General features: G+C 31.2%; 1 protein-coding gene across 4 annotated transcripts in view; it reads left to right on the top strand.

The window, feature by feature from the left end:
* LOC143234165 (stomatin-4-like) overlaps positions 1-20,586 on the top strand; it is a 32,855-nt gene extending 12,269 nt beyond the window's left edge. For all 4 annotated transcript variants that reach the window (XM_076471295.1, XM_076471294.1, XM_076471296.1 and 1 more), the window contains 5 exons: positions 5,967-6,170; positions 9,109-9,164; positions 13,167-13,267; positions 15,878-16,087; positions 18,796-20,586. In XM_076471295.1, the coding sequence (XP_076327410.1) occupies positions 5,967-6,170; positions 9,109-9,164; positions 13,167-13,267; positions 15,878-16,087; positions 18,796-18,992 (768 nt within the window). In that variant the 3' untranslated portion in view covers positions 18,993-20,586. The remainder of the gene's footprint in view (positions 1-5,966; positions 6,171-9,108; positions 9,165-13,166; positions 13,268-15,877; positions 16,088-18,795) is intronic.
* Positions 20,587-20,805: the final 219 nt, after the last annotated feature.

Below are 20,805 nucleotides of genomic sequence, written 5' to 3'. Positions count from 1 at the left end.
TTTATTGCCTCCCATTTTCTTCTTATGGAGTTGGACACTCCTTATCGCTTTTCAGTTTAAAGTTACTGGGGTGGAGGACTGTAAAGACGTCCTCCTGAATATGATAATGAAATATAAACAGAATATAGAAGTAATTATAAAACCACTTAGTTAAGTGTAGGGCAATGGTGCTCTGTTGGTATATCTGATATGATATCCTCCAATATGAAACATAAAGAAACAATGGAGAGAGACATCAAAATTGCAGTTCACTCCTTTGAATGTGATCCTTCATCTTTGTGGAAGTTAGTTCTCAGTGGCTGGGTTTTGGGTTTAAAGTAGAACCAGTCAACATAAATCCTCACACATGTATTACAGATGTCTGTATTCCTCTTTCAGTTATACTCCATCAGTGTTGTGGTTCATGGTGGAGGTGCTGGGGGTTATTAAGGTTCTTTTTCCTCCTTATCCCTTGATGTATCTTGTTTCAAGAATGTTATTACTCTTGGGTTGGTTACAGTCAGTTTCACTCTTGAGAGTTTATTTATATTATACAAACATCATTTTGATACCACATGTCAGGTTCTCAGATCTATATAACAAGTTATCTTATTTATATGCACCCTATTCAGGAGCAGGGGTGTCTCTAGATTCCCTCTGGGCTCTTGAAATTTAGGTTATGACAGTATGATCCTCTTTCCTACCCCCACCTGTTGACTGGGTTTTAGACTGTAGTTGACTTATTACTAGTATGATCCTCTTTCCTACCCCCACCTTTTGACTGGGTTTTGGACTGTAGTTGACTTATTATTAGTATGATCCTCTTTCCTACCCTTACATGTATATCAGTTCCCAGTAGCATGGGCTTTGAATTATAGTTGACTTGCCACAAACAGTCTGTCACACCCTAGCCACTTTACACCAAGGGACACATCCATTGCTTTTACCCTCTTTTATATTTTATGGGATTGAGTTTCATAAATATTGCATGGTTCAGATCACTCTCCTGTCATAGTTCTTTCCCACTTGGATGTGCTTCTTTGTGTAAATGTGACACCTTTATCAGATGGGGCAGTGGTACACTTGGTTCAGAAGTGGTGTGGTGTCTCACATCAGATCTTCAAATCTGATTCTCTTATCTCAAAGAATTTCCTTCACATGCTTTCAAAAGATGCTTTTTTCATTCCCTTATATTGGTTTCTCTACCTGTTAATTGTGGGATTCTAGCTATTTCTGTGAGAGGAGGTAATGCATACATCAAAAGTTATATTTTCCTATACTGAAAATGTATTTTTAATAGGTACTTACTTCCTCCCCACTGAACTTTGGTGTTTCTAATTTCTGCCAAAACTCAAAGTTATAGTTAGGTAGAATCAAACAGAGGAAATTGCATGTGTAACAAGAGCATATTGACTCTTATTGGTGGAGGATTTAGCATGAGGGGCATATTGGAATAAATCAACTCCAATGAAGGGAGGGTAAAAGGCTTGTGGCATCCATAAAAAATTCTGCACGTAGAAGTGAGTGCTGAACAAGAATAGCTGTTTATTTGATAGGACGTAAATATCTATTATAAACACCTTTTCAGTAGAAAAAAATTGTAACTTTCAGAAAGCATTTTAAAAAGCGCTATAACATTGATTCTATGGATATGGGATGTAAGCTAGTCCACTAGGTTGAGAAATGAAAGGAGGAAAGAAAGCAGAGGGCTGTTATAAGTGGAGTTCAGTTAAAATGGATTAATGACATAGGCGAGGTACTTCAAGGCTTATTGTTAGGATGTTTCATCTTTTTGATTTACATAGATAAAGGAATTGCCAGTAAATTGGGTAAATTTACTAACATTAAGATCTTGAGTGCACCTGTATTACCAAAGGATTTACATCATTTGATAAGTTGGACATATAACTGGCAGAGGCTTTTTGTTAATATAAGTGCAAGGTAATGCATTTGGGTTATCATAATTTTAATTACAAGTTTTAATTTTGGTAGGAATAACCTTAATGATGGTATGAAAAATGAATCTTGGTGTTTTGATAGATCTGCCTCTTAAGCTATTATCCAAGCAATTTGCTGTTGCATGTGGAAGGGCAAATATGATTTTAGGTTGTACTTGCATAGATATTATATGTAAGTTTAAAGAGATTATTTAATATAGCTGGCACTTATTATATTCTCAGTTTTCTCTGTACTACAGTTACTATTAATAATAACTTCTGCTAGGCTTAGGGCTTCTCTATTTATTATTGTAAGCTGACTTTCATTCCACACATGAGGCAGCTACATATCAAGTGTAGTCACTGAATATCCTTCATCCTGTCTTCTACCTCTTGGGGAGCAGATCAATGTTCTATGCTCAAGATCTATCATGCCCTTGTTTGATCTTAACTAAACAATGGGTTTCTGGTCTATGGTTCTGTTAGAACCTTGGTCTTGAAGATGGTGGACCTTGTTCACCATCTGGGGCTTTGACTGTGCACAGGGGCTTTCTGCACTTCTCCAGTCCAGAGTTTGTGCATGAATCTCTTGAACCTTCTCTAAACCTCTGCAGTTTGCAACTGTCTCTACTATATGCTTGAAAACTTGGATTCTTACCAGAGAATTGCACTTGGGGCTGTGTTTTCATTCCTCAGTTGATCATTGTTTTTCAGAGTAGATGATGTACCATTGTTCTTTTGGCCATCGTATCCGGGTGCAATTGGCTGCATTAGGTCTGTCCTTTGGTGACGTTGCTGTCTCCATGGTTTATTATCAACCCCAAGCGTGATGTTTCTTTGAGTCATCTGAAGAAGGCAGATACTCCTAATTGGAAGTACCATCTTCTGTTTGCCAAACATCTTTTGAACCATCCTTCCATTTTCATTTATACAGATTATTCAAAATCAGCTGACTCTGCGGGCGCTGCCATGGTTTGTCGTAATTCGGTTGTTGCACACAGGATCCCCTCTACAGTTTCTCTGTGCACTGCTAAGTTGTACACCATTTCTCTTGCCTGAATTACATAGAAGGTATGCAGTACACAAACTGTACTATTTACACTGACTTGCTTAACTCTCTACTTTACTGGAATTGCTTCATGTTAGTTCTCATCCTATTATTGTTGATATTAAAAGCCGACTGCTTCTCCTTCAGTTCTCAGTCTCAAAATATTGCTTTGTGAGCATTAGTGTAACTGAAATTCTGGCAGCTTCAGTTAATGCATAGATAAAACTCTTGATGTCTTTGTCAAGTTTACTGTGGTATAATGTTATAGTGTCCATTATATGCATAGTGCCATGTGGACCTACTTGCATGGATTGATATGCCATAGCCTCAAAATTTGAACTAACCTTTCTATTAATTCTGGATCTTACACCCTCTTCTGTTGTAGTGTCTATGCCAGCAGTGGTTATATTTATTTACTTTTAATGGCATGTACTTCCTACTTATATTATTTTATTGACTGACGTGTTTCTACTCTTCTTTACTCTAACCAGCCTGTTATTAGTTACTCAAAAAATCCTGGAATACTGTACCAATTTGTCATGGGACAACATTTAGGCTACTTATTTGGAATCAGACTTAAATCCAGTTATGAATAGATTTATTGGAAATCCAGGTTTACCGTTTTGAGTGGAGTATACAATTTACCAACCCAAGTAAATTTACACTTAGAATAAAGAATTGACTCAGAAGCTGCAATTCCAAATACAAAAAAACACTTTAATTAAGCCTGGCGTGGCTTGATGGTTAAGGTGCTTGACTCGTAATCCAAGGGTTGCTGGTTCGAATCCCCATCACACCAATCATGCTCGCCCTTTCAGCTGTGGGGACGTTATAATGTGATGGCCATTCCCACTGTTTGTTGGTAAAAGAGTAGCCCAAGGTGGATGGTGATGACTAGCTGCCTTTCCTCTAGTCTTAAACTGCTAAATTAGGGACACCTAGCACAAATAGCCCTCATGTAGCTTTGTGAGAAATTCAAAAACAAATATTTTAATTAATATATTAAGATACTTGTCTACATAGAGATTATCAAAGGTATCTTGAAAGTTTCATTGTTAAAATTACTAATTGTTCTGTAAATATGTAACTCTCCTTTAATTAAATTTTCAATAATACTCATCAAGTTTCTTATTATCACTAATAAGTTATCAGTTATCACATTGAGTGAAATATACTCAGTTATAATTTACTTTATAAACTTTTCTTAATACTAAAGAATATACTTCCATTTTCTAACTACATTATTCAACTTAGAGAGATAGCAATAGTTACTGACACAGAGCTCAAGTGAGATATGTTTACAATACTTTTTAAAGTTGGTATCTTCAATAAAGGTATTGTGTAAAGAACCATTGAAACTGGTTTGGAATGGGTTACTTTCAGATATGGTTGAAGCAATAATATTAAGGGATGTCAAGAGAAAGCTTAATTAATATTTAAATGATTAGGACTAGATTTGAGATTTTCTTTTTTTTCTTTTTTTTTTAATTCATCAGTTTCTTGTACCTTAAATGTTAAGGAAAAAAAATATGTGATTTTATACATGTAAACATTAGACATTACTTGTCACTACTGTACCTATTGTATATGTAAATGCAGTTGTTTACCATTATATATATAAAATAGGCTCGTTTTGGTTGAGAAAAGTTTTTACATAGAGGAGCGAACAACGTTTTGACCTTCTTCGGTCATTGTGGTGAACCTGACAATGACCGAAGAAGGTCAAAATGTTGTTTTCTTCTCTACATAAAACATTTTCTCGACCCAAACGAGCCGTTTTTACGTATATATATATATTTCTCTACAAGTGGGTTTTCTCAACATCACTGATTAGTTGTTTACCATTGTTTTCTTCACTTATATCATTGGTCTAATAGTTTGATTACTGCAGAAAAAGTACCCATTGTGAAGTATAGTTTATTTAGAAATATACAGCCACCTCTGGTTTGTCAATTCCTTTATAACAGTGCTCTCTCTCCTTGTTCTTTTTAACATCTGCAATATATGACTTCTTTTACAAAATTATGTAGTTTGGATATGTGGTACACAACCATTAATATGTGGTTTAACTTTTACTTTGCATTTATATCTAAATTGCCATGCTATTTCTTCAGTTACTTTTGATATTTAAAGTTAGATAAATAACACATATATGTGTGGTACAGTACTAAATTCTGTTTAGTGAACTACTCAAACACAAATGTTTCTCTCTGATTTTAATTATACATGTTGATATCATACAATAAAACTAAAAAAAAATTTTTACATATAACAGAAGTAAACAACCAAAATAAATTTGTTTTATTCTCAAGAGGTTATATGTTTATTAGTCTTGTAGTAATTTCAACAGCATATCATTATGTTTGTGTTAGCTATTTCTGTTTCATGTATACACATGAGGATTTCTTTTCCGGTGCTAGGTTTATATCTAAGTACACTATAAAAAATAAAAAAGAGACATTTTAATGTTTCATTATTTATTTGAAACTTTAAACTACTAAATTTTGGTAAGTGTGAAGGGAAAACCCGTTCATCGTGTTGGTACAAAATTCTTAAATTGCGTGGCACTATTACTTTAGAAGTATTATAAGTATTACATACTTTGCATGTGCCCGTTGGTAGCAAAAGAGTTAAATAGTTGATGTGAAGTTTGCTTGTTGGAGCAAAACTCACATGTCAATATACATAGTTTGCCTTGGTTTATTAAATGCCCGAAACACATTACACTTTTCTGGTCAATGTCATCAGTATGACAAAGAGACTGAATGGTTTAACCAATCAACAATCCTGCAGGGTTTTAGTATATACTTTACAAGTGATAAAGGAAGTGTTGAAAAATAAACTCCCTCATTATATGTATCTGGTGATGAAAGTTCCAAATTTTCATATTTAAATTACTAATGTTTTCTTTAAGCAAATACTAAACAAGAAAGAATTATTGTTATCATGTTGCTTTTTATTTGCTATTAACATAAACACAAAAATCCGCTTTCTTCTGGTAGTTACTTACAGCTGATGGTGGAATATTAGAAGCAAGTGTTGTTTTCCAGTATTGTGTGATCGATGTTCAAAGGTGTGTGCTAAGAGTTCAAGAACTACACAGAGCGATGGAGCAATTGGCTAAACAAGGACTTATCAATTTACTTAGTCAAAAAGACATGACTGACATCACAAAACAGAAGAAATGTTTAGAAACAGCTGTTAAGGTAACAGTTTATTTTGGTTTGATATAACATTTCAATTGGTTTGAAAGTTAAGCATGAAAATGGACTTATAAATTCTTTATGTTCACTCTTAGAATATTTGTTTTTCAGTCTTTACAAGATAAAGTCATTGTATACTTTTAGTTTGGTCTTTTGATAATTACCCAACTGTTGCCCTCTAGATTGACAATGTCTTATAGCTATGTGTCTAAGTGTTTTAATTTTAAAATAAGCATACTTTAGGACCATTCATTTAATATGAAAAATACTTAGAGTACACTTTACAAGCCTGAAGTCACATTTAAATCAACAATATTCTGCATAACCTTTTCTCTTCATTCTAACAGTTGTTTAATTTATTTAATGTGAAATATTCTAACTTTATATGTGAAAATAGCTTTCTCCAGCACTTTGACATTTTCAAAGCAGAACTCTTTACAGTCATATTCATTACTTTGTCAAGTCATAAGATATTATCTTGGACTATGTTTAGGACAGTCCTCTGTCCAGCATTTCTCTGCCATGTATTTGCATACTTAGAAGAATGTTTTATCCATGATATCAGTATGTAAGCCATTTTGTGTGTGGTGAAAATTATTATTATCATATTTATTCCATTAAAAATAAATAAAACAAGCAGATAATCTATTACTGAAAAGTTAGCCAGTATTGTGTCAGTTTATTCAGTCATCAGTAGTATTCTTCCAAGTCTTCTCCTGTGGTTAGTAAATATAAAAATATTTCATTGACTAATGAATGTTATAATGCATTTAAAAAATCCTAAAAATTACTTGGCAATAATAATAGAACATAATAACTTTTGAGTTTAAAAAACTAGATTCAAACAAATTTCAACATATTTGGGCCTGACATGGTCTGGTAGTTAGACTACTTTACTTACAATCTTTGGGTTGTGGGATCAGTACCTAGTGACAAACATGCTTTACCATTCAGCTGTGAGATGACATCATATAATTGTCAATATGTAAAACAGGCAATTCTTTTGAATAAAATTAATCAAACAAGACCAGCATTTATTTACTTGCACAGTAATTCATTTATAAAGTTTAAAAAATATAAATTCAAAGAATTTTAAAACTGTGCATGTTTTAAGAGAAATAATTCTACCATATTCAGGAGAATAAACCACAAAGTACGTATGAAGTTTTGTATAAACCTATGTACAAGTATAATTTGCATATTTTTACTGTGGTGCCATTTACAACAGTGTCTTCCAGAAAATTACTGCCATATCTCCTGGTATTCGTCCTTTCTGCAGTCATCTGGAGGTACATTCCAAATTGGTCTGGTGTTGGTTGGAGATGACCTAATCATGATTAGAGTCATGTGTCAATATTGTGACCCCTTTATTTCCATGGACCTGATGCACAATTCCAGATATCATCAGGTTTAGGTTGAAACACTCCACAATGTCATAAACATATATATCTATAATTGCAGTTTGTTCTTAGGCTGACATATTTCTCCAATATGTCATTCTCTGAATGTACATTCCTGGTAAATCTGGTGCTGGTTGGTGATGCTCCAACTTGATAAGTTCTCACATGTATTGGCTGGTATCTCTCCTCCTACCATTGACTAGATGACACATGTCCACTGCTGTCAGGTTTCAGGCTGGAGATGCACCCCAGGTTTGCATACCTTCTTCTTACTAGATGCACCCCAGGTTTGCATACCTTCTTCTTACTATCTGTTGGCTATCCATTTCTGTCTTATCTGGTGTTGATGGTGTTGGAAATGTACACAAGTGGAGATGAATTTTGGTGCAGTAGTTTGTCTATCCTACCAGTTCTTGTTTAGAGGTGAAGAGGTAAGTGATTCTTTATCTATTTCAGATCTGATGTACCATTACAGATGTTACCTGGTGTCAGATAAGAAGGCCTACTACTACAATCTTGCCCCTCACTATGTGACACTCAGGAGTCCCAGTAATCAGTCATACATATTCCAGGATTCTTTCATGTTTTTCCATCTTTTATGTTTGCTACATAATCATAAGAGAGCAAAGAGAGTACCTGGATCAGATGTGATGCAGTCTTCAGTTGTAGTGTAATGTTTTATCTTTTGGTTCCATACCTTCTGGTCTCTTTTTGGGTGTATTCTAGAGGGAAATCATTTTTCACTGGCCCTCCACTTGTTCATTGTGAGATTCTATATATTTCATTAGTGAAGGTAAGATATTGTATCAGAAGTTAATATTTTCCTACACTGAATATGTATTTTGTATAGATACACCTCCTCTCACATTTTCCACCCAACATTTCTACTGGAAGCTGGTGGTATATGACATAGGTCTTCTGACCAATCTCAGAATAATTAATGAGTGGAAATGTGAAAAGAGCACTAGTTATAATAAGGTTGAATCTTACTCCTATTAGTGTAGAACTACTGCATCATTTATGTGGATATGCAGAAGCAGGAGGTGGATGGCTAGTGGTGAGAATTGAGAATTTGCACCAGTAGAAGCCAGTACTAATTGAGGAAAAGCTATTTTATGAGTGGAGGTAAGTATCTGTGAGAAATGCCTTGTCAGTGTAGAAAAATGTTAACTTTAAAGATGTAATTTTGGTTTTCAGTTCTTGGTTTATTGAATCCTCTAGCTTATTTGCAGCAAACATACCAAGATTGTGTATTTTGAGAAGTAAAGTTTTTGTGGCTTGCTTCTGTTTACTAACTTTAAAAGTCTCTGTTTTATTGGTTTCACTTTAATGTTCTTTGTTACAACTTTTGTTCCTTTGGGAGAGGCAAATGTATTATTTTCTGTCTTTTAGTTCTGCTAAATTTTAGCATAATTTGTAGGACATCTTCAGAAAATTTCTCTTTCAGAAACTTTGGAAAATAAATGTATCATAATGATGTTGTGTATTAATGTTTTTTCTCATAATTGAAATAATGTTGTGGTTGAAATTGTACATTTCAGGCAGATATAAATAAGACAACATTGCAGTGGGGATTAGAACTGATGGATGTAAACATGTAAGTTTTATTTGTATGTTGTATTATAAGTTACAATTGTTGTGACATTATGTTTCATACTTAAAACAAACTTAGTATTCCAAAAATGTTTAATCCCAAGGTCTAAGTTCAAGGGTGATCCAGTTTAATATATGCTTGTTATTGGATTGTATTAATTTCAGAGAATTCCATTTCTCATCAGTAACCCTAAAGAAACCACTTACAAAATTTTATTAAATAGAAAAACTAGGGCTGTATATGTGCATTTAATACAATTTACACTTGAATCATGGGAAGTTAATTAATAAAACAGTTTGAGTTAAATACTTGTTTCTTACTTATCATAACAGTGTTAAAAAATAATATTACACATGAAAAAGATTGTGTAACAGCCTATGTATAACATCCATCTGTACATCATGTTTATTTTGTCTTTAAATTAAAGAGGCTGACTCCCAGAAAAAAATGTAATTATTATTATTTTTAATGTTTTATGTATAACTCAGAGTGATGAGTTAAGGGCTGTTAGATGGATAAATATATATATATATATATATATATAGTGCTAGGTATAAAAGTTACATCTAGGTTTGATTAGATGATTTACTTGGTTTATTTTGGTATGTGAAGGAATAAACTTCTTTATACAATAAGAGAAAAGCCTTCTCCTACTGTGATCTTTATTTATTTGCAGAATTTTGTTTATTAGAATGTCTGATTGGCCAATGTTATCTGTATAGCTGAAAAAGGTATTCTTTGTCATAGTTAGGCCAAAATAATTTGAGATGAGAAGCTAGAAAGCAGATTTTTTTGTTTTTTTTTTGATATTAATGGAATAACTGTTTGAATTTGCAACAAGACAAGCCCAGTAATGAAATATGTTAGATACATGATATGATAAGAACACTTTCAGAATTATGGTTTTATATATGTAGTAGTTATTTTTTGTAATATTTAAAGCTTATCAAGTATTTCTATTCATACCAAATCCTATTTTAAGTATAAGTGAATTTGAAGTTTGTAACAGTATTGCACTATGTTGGGTACAGACTTGCTTTACTGAGCCTAATCAAAACTTTTGGGATATTATAAAATTGTGTTTACTAATCCATAAAATGTTAACAGTGAGTGTACCTAACTGATGAAATAATACATTTTAATCTTTAAAAGTAATGAAAATGTGATTATTTATATATACTTATAACCACATTGAGTTTTAGTTTTCTCTTTAATTACGTAACTTTCTCTGATTGAAAGTTCATATTAATTTCATATTTAGTTTTACTATATTGTTAGATGCCACTAAGGAGTCAAAGTTGTAATGCACAGTCTACATGAAATGCTGTAATATGAATTAATTAACAATATTTTGTAGCGTGAGCTATAAACATACCACTTTTATTAGGCTTACTAGGCAAAATTTGGCTTGCAGTCTATTCTGTCTGTTTGAAATATGCCACCAAAAACAAATTTATTTATAAATGTAATGTGAAGTAAGCCTATTATTGTTACAAATGTTTATGCCATTCATCACCTTATGTTAATACTATTATCATACAAATAACAGAATACTGACCCATCTTGACTAGGTCTGCTTATTTGTACCAACCAAATTAAAGTGGTCACTACTTAACATGAAATTTTTGGTGTAAATAAAGATGGAAATGCTTTTTGTAGGAGGTTGTGTGAATTAGCTGTATTAATATCTCATGAAGGAAAAACGTTTTTAGCCAGTTTATACAAGGGCACATTAAAGATAAAAGTTTTTAACACTCCAAGTAACATGATGACATGAATTAGTCCTAAGCCTAAAGCCAAACTTTACAAAGTGTGGCAGAACTTTCAGCTTGCACATACCAAATAAGAATGATCTAATTAGATTTTTGAGTAGTTGTTTTTTAACTGTAACAGTTAAAGTAAAATTTAAGAACAACAATGAACCTATTTGTTTGGTTAAACTGTCCAATGAATTAAAGTAAACTTTAGAAAGAAACTCCCTGACAGTCCTTGTCATTCAAATATTCAGATTCCTTCATCCTAGTACAAAAAATATGGTGCATTGACACTATCAGTTCTCTTAACAATATTAAATACACCATTCAGATTTCTGAATTTTCTGTTTTTCAAGAAAAGATCATTTCAGGTATATTAATCTGTTCTTGTATGAAAACCTTTCCATTCCAGATATTATCCTAGCAACTCTGCACTGAACTCTTTTCAGTAATTCACTTATTCTTGATGTGAAGATTCTCTGACTAAATACAATATTTCAAATGTGATCTAATTAGTAATTTACTCAGTGAAATTGTAACTTCTTTAGATTTAGATTTAATACTTATGTAAGAACAAACTGAAATTCAATTTGCCTTGCCACTAGCAACACCACATTACTTAGGTCACTTTAGAGACTGATCAGGTAGTAAGTACACCAAGATCATTTTTCTCTGTGACACTGTGAAGGTTATTTTGATCAAAATCATACTTATAATTCAAGTTTTGACAACTCTTACATTTTTTTATGTTTAAAAGCAATTTTGCCTGACTCAGGAAATTTAATTGTTTTGTGAAGCAACAAGCACCCTCCTCCTTACAGCCAACAACACTCAAGATATTGATTGTTTATATATGTCATTTATGTAAATCAAACAAGTAAAGGTTTTAACATTGAGCCCTGTGGTACCTTGCTCAGATATTAATCCTGTTTGACTAAACTACATTTATAACAACCCTTTGGGTTTTTTTCCACCCAGTCATTTTTCTATCCAATGATCCAACTTTTTTCCCGCATATATAAAGGTAATTGTCTAACTTTACCTTGTCAGATAATTTTTGAATATTGATATACATTACACCAAATCCATAAACATTCCCTTTGGTCTCTTCAAAGAATGTCAAAAAGTTAGTAGGGCAGTATTTTCCTCTTGTCAAACCATGCTGACTCTCTTACAAAATTTTAAATATTACTAAACAAACTAGACCAGACATTCATAAGGTGCCCACTTTTTATAATCTGATTACATATATTCAATCTATTCACTTTCTAGAGCTATGCCATAACATGAATAAAAGTATACACTGTCACATTTTGTTATCTTTGAAAGTTAAAACTACTTCATGAGATTGCAATTATAATTTACAGACAAACTTGTGTTTTTTATTACATTCTTTGTATGGTTATCACAACTGTACAGCAAAAAGTGTTGCTAACTATTAATTCAGTTAGAGTTAATGAGTGACACCTCTCCTGATGATCTCTCTGATTGCTACTAATATTATGTTTTTGAAATGTATCTATAAATTGTTAAACTAAATGAAATATTAATTATTATTAAACAGAATCTGTTTTCATGGTCATTGTTTTCCATCTTATATAAAAAAATTAAGCTGATATACTTATCTTCTTTTTGAAATAATTAAGTGCTCTACTACCTTAGCTATTACGGAGATAGACTTATGTTATATTAACGTTGAATAACCATCCATAAAAAATTGTCATTACATAATGATGTGATGAATGAATAATTAGTCAAAGATTAAGTTTAGTGTTTGTTACATTTAACAAATACATTTGCCATTTCACCAATTATTATTTAGATATGGATGTTAATCTGTTTTCCACTAAGAAAACCTATCATCTGTGACAGACTTAAGTGTTTGTGGCTTCTCATTATCTTTAATGTAATTATTTTCAATATTTAGTAAAGATTTCTTTCCAATTTATCATTTCTGACAGCTCAGATAGAGCACTATGTAAACTTATTTACAGGGTGTATTTCCAATTGATATGTTTTGTGTATATAATTATTTTGTACATAGGTAGACACATATTATTTATTACAACAATGAAAATTTTTAAGTTATTTATTGAACTTATAAAGGTCTATATCTGTTACCTTGTGTTATGTAATCAACATTTTAAACTTTTATGTTCTCATTTTCCATACAGAAGATTCAATAACAAGACTTTATTTTGATTACATAATTCATAATAACTACATTTAAACTTAAGTTATTCCATTATAGAGGACCAATAAAAGTGATAAAAGCTGCAGAACCTTCCAATGCTATCAATTCTGTTATAGCAAGCTTGAAAACAGCATTTGGAATGCATTCTGGAACTGAAGGTGGGACACATTTTAAAGTTTATGTTCTTTTTAATGTTGTGTGTAGAGGTAGTTACAGAAGTGAACCAGAACACCCAAAAACCTGAAATTTGACCTTAATTTATATCTTAGAATGACTTCAAAACACACACGTATTACCAATGTGAATATAATGATTCATAATAATAACATTTTCCATTTATCCTGAAGACTACCTGGCTAGTGGATGAAATTGTTTGCAATTTGACAAGTTCTCAAAATTATTTAGTTTCAGAAAAAAATAAAATATTTGATTTTTGCTTGTTTTTAATTTCTAATAAAACTTCATTATTTCATGTGGTTATTTGCATTCATACTCCCAATAGTTCACCTGTAAGGTAATTTTTATGTAAATTATAAAAATACTGTTCCTAATCTTACAGTTTTCACATTTCATTTGGGTAATCTTTAGAACCTCATAAGTGAATATGGAGTTTTTATTTAAGGTACATTTTTATATTTTATTCTGCATTTTCTGTACTATATCACTGTCTATCTATTGTCATTGATACACAGTGCAATGACACGTTTAATACTAACAAATGGAAATATATAGATATCTTTCGACACTTCATAGTAACTTATTAGAATAACCTCCTTTTTCTCATGTGCACAATTTTATATCTTTATTTTTCACTTATGGGTTACTTATAGTTTTCCATTTAAATTCTTTATATTTTATTATTTATTCAGATATATCACTGTTGCTTGCAGGGTTTTATCAAGTTATTTCAGCAGATTCCAGGCAGAGACATGTTGCCTTAACAAGATGGTGCTTAGAATAGCACTGTGTTTATAAGCTTTCCCAATCTAAGTAATAACAAGTTAAATTTACAAAAATCATAAATCCTTTCGAATATGTTTTTTTTAAACACAAATAATGCATAATTAACTAAAATATAAGACTTAAATATTTGTAACTGTTTCTCTGACTATAGCATATTTAGGTATGAAACCACCAGAATAGCTATAGTTGATCAGGCAGGCAACAATACTAACAACAGTTACATGTACCCCATTAGGAAAACTACTCATCAGTTTCAAAGTAATTACTGTATACAGATGTAAACTAACTACACGTATATTGTAAATCTCATGGCAAAGTATACAAGATGGGCATGGCACCTGTCAAGAGTTGACAAAACTTCTATCTGTTTTTCAGTGAATGCAACTATAAGACTTTGAATCTTATTTGTTAGTAGTTCAACCAGATGCTGGTATACACTTCCAGCTTGTGTGGGTAAGAGTTAATTGCTGCTTAAGTTGAATTTTTTTCAAATTGCATGTGATAATAAAATTGCAATTCAGGTTTCTTCTTTTATGTTTCATTTTGACAGAAAGGAATTAAAACTAAGATCATATAAAAATTAAAATTATAGATTACGATGTTAATTTCATTGACATATATGTTGATGGTAAGTTGGTTTTGTTAAATTTTGAATGTAATGTAGAAAGAAACTTAAAAATCGTGCAGAGCATCATAGGGTTAACAAGATTTATTGCATTCAGATGAAACATTTGCATTATCTGGGAGATTAAAATAAGGAAGTAAAATTAGTTTTAAAATAATGTGATATTTTAATGAGAAGACTTCAAAACATATCTAGAAGGAAGTTAGAAACCTTAGTGTTTAAAGAACTAAGTTATGAAAACAAGTATAAAAACACAATGACTTTTCTTGTTAAGTGAATCCAATAAGGATCCAATCAGAGTATGCAGAATCTAATACATTTGTTATAACATAGCAAAACATGATGTTTTGGGACAACAGCGAACCTATTGGCCCATCTCTGCTGTTCCATTCTCTCAGACAAACTGAAGAAAAAAAAAATTAAAGCTCGTCTGTATTATTCATATATCTGTCAAGCTTTTTTTAAAACTTACTTAAATTGACTGCCCCCACACATCCAAAGGTTACCCATTCCATCAACCAACCACCTTATTTGAAAAATAAAACTTTTCTAGCTGAAGACAACTTCTACTTTGCCTTAATCTTTATTTGTTTATATCTCACTTCTTGCTGTTAAGTATGAAAAATATTGATGCATCAACATTATTAATTCCTTTTACAATCAAGACACTTCAGCCAGATCCCACTAACTGTTTTTATTTTTTCAAGAGAAAACAATTTCAAGGATCTTAATGTGTCCTCTTATGTCACCCTCTCTATCTCAGATACCATTTTAGTAATCCTCCTCTGAACCATTTCTAACAAGTCATTCTCTTTTTTAAGGTAAGGAGCCTAAGACTGTAAGCAATGTATACAAGTGTGGCTTAACTAGTGACCTTTATAATGAAATTATAACCTATTTAGACTTGTATTCAATATTTCTCTAGATACAATCTAAACTCCTATTTACCTTACCACTAGCAACAACACATTCCTTGGATGGCTTAAGAAACTGATCAACCATTACACTTAGATACTTTCTTTTTCATGGCAGTGTTAATATTATTATACATATTATATGCTATTGAATTTTTAATTTAGAAAATCCAAGAATTAAGTTAAATCTCAGATGGTGCTAATGTTATCAGTGAAGGTTTGTTTAGTTTGGACTGTAAACTTATTATTTCTCATTGGCATTACAGATATGAGCAACTTGGAGTTGAAAACAGCAGCTGATCCTGTCTCTAACTCATTTTCTGAAACAATGCCTCAAGACTTTAACAACTTAGTCAAAATGATTGAACAACTGGTTCAAGTATCACTCTCTGAGAAAGAATTCAAAGAAAATGCTGTTATTAGACTAGATGTTGAAGGTCCTGATGGAGGAGTTATAAACATCATTTTATCAAATGGTAAAGCTATTCATTAGCTGTTCTTTTTTCTTTTTCATGTACACTTTAACTTGTTTCATAAGTGTTTTAAAATGTACTTGTTAAGTAGGAAAAGGAAACAAATTGATTTGGAGACAGTGTAATAACATTTCCTCTGCAAGTTCGTATTTGGTTACTGCATACATAACTCAATTATTTAAACTCTTGAGCTTTACTACAGTTACTTGTTCCTCTGCTGGTACCACAGTATTGTGCAATGTTCATATCAGTTGATAAAATACTGCCACATAAATGTGTGTAATATCATAAGATGATAAACAAAACCACAGTATTGTGCAATGTTCGTATGAGTTGATAAAATACTGCCATATAAATGTGTGTAATATCATAAGATGATAAACAAAACCACAGTATTGTGCAATGTTCGTATGAGTTGATAAAATACTGCCATATAGATGTGTGTAATATCATAAGATGATAAACAAAACCACAGTATTGTGCAATGTTCATATGAGTTGATAAAATACTGCCATATAGATGTGTGTAATATCATAAGATGATAAACAAAACCACAGTATTGTGCAATGTTCGTATGAGTTGATAAAATACTGCCATATAGATGTGTGTAATATCATAAGATGATAAACAAAACCACAGTATTGTGCAATGTTCGTATGAGTTGATAAAATACTGCCATATAGATGTGTGTAATATCATAAGATGATAAACAAAACCACAGTATTGTGCAATGTTCGTATGAGTTGATAAAATACTGCCATATAGATGTGTGTAATATCATAAGATGATAAACAAAACCATCTTTCTTTGTGTTTTGCTAATGTTCTAAGTTTTATACCGTCATTTATACATTTACATGTAATATGTTTTCGTTGGTCTCTGGTTTGTTCCATTATATAACAATCATCATTGTAAGATATGTGTATTATTTGGAAATATCATATTCTGATAATTTTGTATTATGCATTCATTTATGATGGAATATTATAATTAGTATGACAAAAAAGAGAAAATTTAGTTTTCAAAACAAAAATAGTCTCGTATAATGACATTTTGTGTTTGATTGAATCTTCTATATGCTGTGTAAATCCCATTTCAAGTTGTTGAAATAAAACATTGCAGGTTTTGCCTTTTCTGTTATCAGTTTGTTATTTGTACTGTTTACTTCTGGTAATGTCCTATTAAAATGCTCAGTACTAAGAACTAATTGCAGTAATTAAGCTTATGTTATCCTTGTTGAGAAACAGATAAAATATATTTAGTGAGGTGGTTTGTAAGTAACAGTGTATTTTATAAAGTTTGTTCTGATAAAAATATTTTAAATGTATCCTTACTCCTCTGAAAACTATAAACTATATACAAAGCATACTTTTGAAACTCACAAATTCACATGTTGTATTTGTAGTAATAAGGTGTTTATTAATAGACTCCTTAAAAAGAGGTGAGACATAATCACTGTTTATGCTGTTTGTATATTTTCATATGTAATTTCAAGGAGGGAATTATCCATTAACTGTAAAAGTCTGCCTCCTATGTTTCATTCATACTATAAAATATTGAAACACATTTTTGTCTTGGATTCTAAGACATTTACCTATAGTACCATACACTACATTAAAATTTTGTATTGGATTCTAAGATATTTACCTACAATACCATACACTACATTAAAATTTTGTATTGGATTCTGAGTCATTTACCTACAGTACCATACACTACATTAAAATTTTGTATTGGATTCTGAGTCATTTACCTACAGTACTATACACTACATTAAAATTTTGTATTGGATTCTGAGTCATTTACCTACAGTACTATACACTACATTAAAATTTTGTATTGGATTCTGAGTCATTTACCTACAGTACTATACACTACATTAAAATTTTGTATTGGAGTCATTTACCTGAGTATTGGATTCTGAGTCATTTACCTACAGTACTATACACTACATTAAAATTTTGTATTGGATTCTGAGTCATTTACCTACAGTACTATACACTACATTAAAATTTTGGATTAGCACATGTATATTAATTTATGCTCTTAGCTCTATCCAAACCAGCAGGACAGGACTAATTATAACATTAAAAACTTTGTGAGGTGTAGTAGACACTGAAGACGAATGGTAGTTGAGAGGTTTTATTAACCCTTAAACAGCAGGAATGTTGTAGGTAGAAGCATCAATTGATAATGGCTGCTGTTTAATGGTTAAATCATTTGTTCTGATGCCTATTTACCTGTGTATATAAAGTTGTGAATATGATTTTAAAACAATACATTCTTGTTTGAGAAAGCTCAAATAGAGAAGATCATAAATGATTACAAGTTTCTATGAACTGAATCTGCCATAGAAGTTTTTGGATAACATTGTGATGTGATGAAAGATTAGTACTAATAGATGTAACACATAAATAGTTCTAAGTAGTTTCCAACATGAGAGTAAGCACTGAAAATCTTGGATCAAATAAAAATGTTTACATTGCAGTTAACTTTATATGCAGTGATAACACATTTTATAATATTCAAATATATCTTTTAGATGTTTTTTCTAAGCTGTATTTCATCATAATAAGAAGATACATTTAATAAAAAAATTAAATAAAGCTTTATTGGACCTAAACATACAGTATAGCTTATGCTTAGAATGGAATGACTTTATCAACTTGCTAAATAGTTAGAAATATTCTAATGGAAACAATTATTTCCAGGTATTGTACAAGTGACTACAGGAAAAAGCTCTCCCAGTGATCCAAATCTAGGAATCACCCTTTCAAAAGAAACTCTTTCAAAGATTTTATCTCTCAAAACAAGTCCTAGGCAAGCATACTTAGAGGGAGATATTCAGGTTTCTGGAGACTGGGGCTTATTGTACAGTTTTTCAAGTATAATTTCAAATGCTCATTAGTTTTTCACAATAGATTTAAAATATATGTAATTATAGAAAATAATTTTGAGTATAAAGTGATAAAATATTCACAATACAACTCTAAGACTCAAGTTTATATCTCTGGTGTTCTAAGTGGTTAAAGTATTTTGATGTATACATTATATAAAAAAACCTATAATTGCCAAAATCTGTTTGATGCTGTAGTTTTTGTTTTGGAAAAGTAGTAATTTGTTTGATGCATAAATGAATAAAAATAAACCCAAAGTTTCCATTTTTGTTATCAGCTGTAAAGTTTTAAAACAAATATTAGTTTCAGGTTGAAGTGTATGTTTCAAATAAATTACTTTGATTCAAGATGTCCAGAACATGAATAATAAGGCTTAGATGAAGCATTTATTTTAATTAGTCAAGTTTATTTTAAGAAAAGTTAAAATTTTTCCAGTTATAAAAATTGTTGAAAACTACATCATAGTTAAGTGTTTTGTTAGAAAAAACAATATTAATCTTTCTGTATTTGTTTTATTCTGTGTAGTTCAGTTTTCTCCATTGTATGTTTTGTTCTAAATCACCATTTTAAATAAGAGATAAGAGTTTCCTGTTTTAATTATTTTTTCTGTTAATAGTGAAAAACATTACATTGGCTACTCAGAGTGAATAACCGTTTTGAACTTATGGCCTGACTGCCTCCTTTGTCTGTTACCTCAGTTAGTTTCACAATCGAGTACTTTTCAGTGCTGTCACCTGCCATTAAAGTTTTGAATGAGAATATAAATGAACTATTTTGTGAAAATCATCCCAGTTATAGACAAACTTTTACCCAATCAGAAGTCAACATTTTATATTGAAAAATCAGTCTGTACATCAGGAGTCTGACATTAGAAAGTTTTAAAATTGTAGTAGTGTTAACTATTGGTACACTTCTAGCATAATATACTTTGAGATAACAGCAACTAGTTGTTACCAGATTAGGATTTTTCTATTTCTTTTCGTCGATAGGTGTATGTACCTTTTCACATTTTTCATGCCCGATTACGTGCCATGCATTGTCCATAAACTTCCTGCATTAATAATATTCTCAGTTTATTTTCTCTTGCTTGTGCTTAGTGCTTACCGTCTTATAAAATTGTGCTGTGATAATGAGAAAGACTGTTGTTTATTTGGTTTATGTTGATTGAATTTTGTAATTCTTACATCTCACCAAACATTTTGACAGACATGAATGTTTTTAATATGTTTTTATTGCTGCTATCTGCAGAAAGTGGTATAAGTGTACAAAAGTAATACTGTGTTAAACCTTTGAAGTAAATAACATTCTAAATTTCAAAGAAAAAGCAAAAACTACAAACTTTAATTTTAGTTTTTAACTCCTGGATCATTTTCTGTGTAAAATATTTTGTAAATACTTAATCCATCTAAGTAAAGGTATTTATAAATGTGTACAATAGAATTATTTATAATTTTTAGAGAATCAAAGCTGTTGATATTGGTGTGAAGATGTTACACAAACACAAGTGTTTGTGTTAATAGAAATGTTATTACTGTACTTTTAGAATAACGAATTTTGTATCATTGACTGATGTTTTCAGAGGTTAATAAAAGAGTGTGCACTATACAGTTTGGTACTTGAAGAAGTTATCAGTAATAAGAGGCTTCTTACAATAAATATGATTCTTTTGATGTGTTTTGTGTATATTTTAGCATACATTGTTCAGAGTTGGCTAGCTTGATTATTTTAATTTTTCAAATGGATAATTGGATACTGTACAAGAACAGTTTTGTTTCAGGCTTTTTTCCCAAAAAAAGAGGATAAGAAATTCCCTTGAAATAGGAC

This window comes from Tachypleus tridentatus, chromosome 12 (genome assembly GCF_004210375.1).
Source record: "Tachypleus tridentatus isolate NWPU-2018 chromosome 12, ASM421037v1, whole genome shotgun sequence".
Classification (NCBI taxonomy): Eukaryota; Metazoa; Arthropoda; class Merostomata; order Xiphosura; family Limulidae; genus Tachypleus; species Tachypleus tridentatus.
The sequence above is the reverse complement of the archived record's forward strand: the minus strand, read 5'-3'. Positions and strand labels throughout refer to the sequence as shown.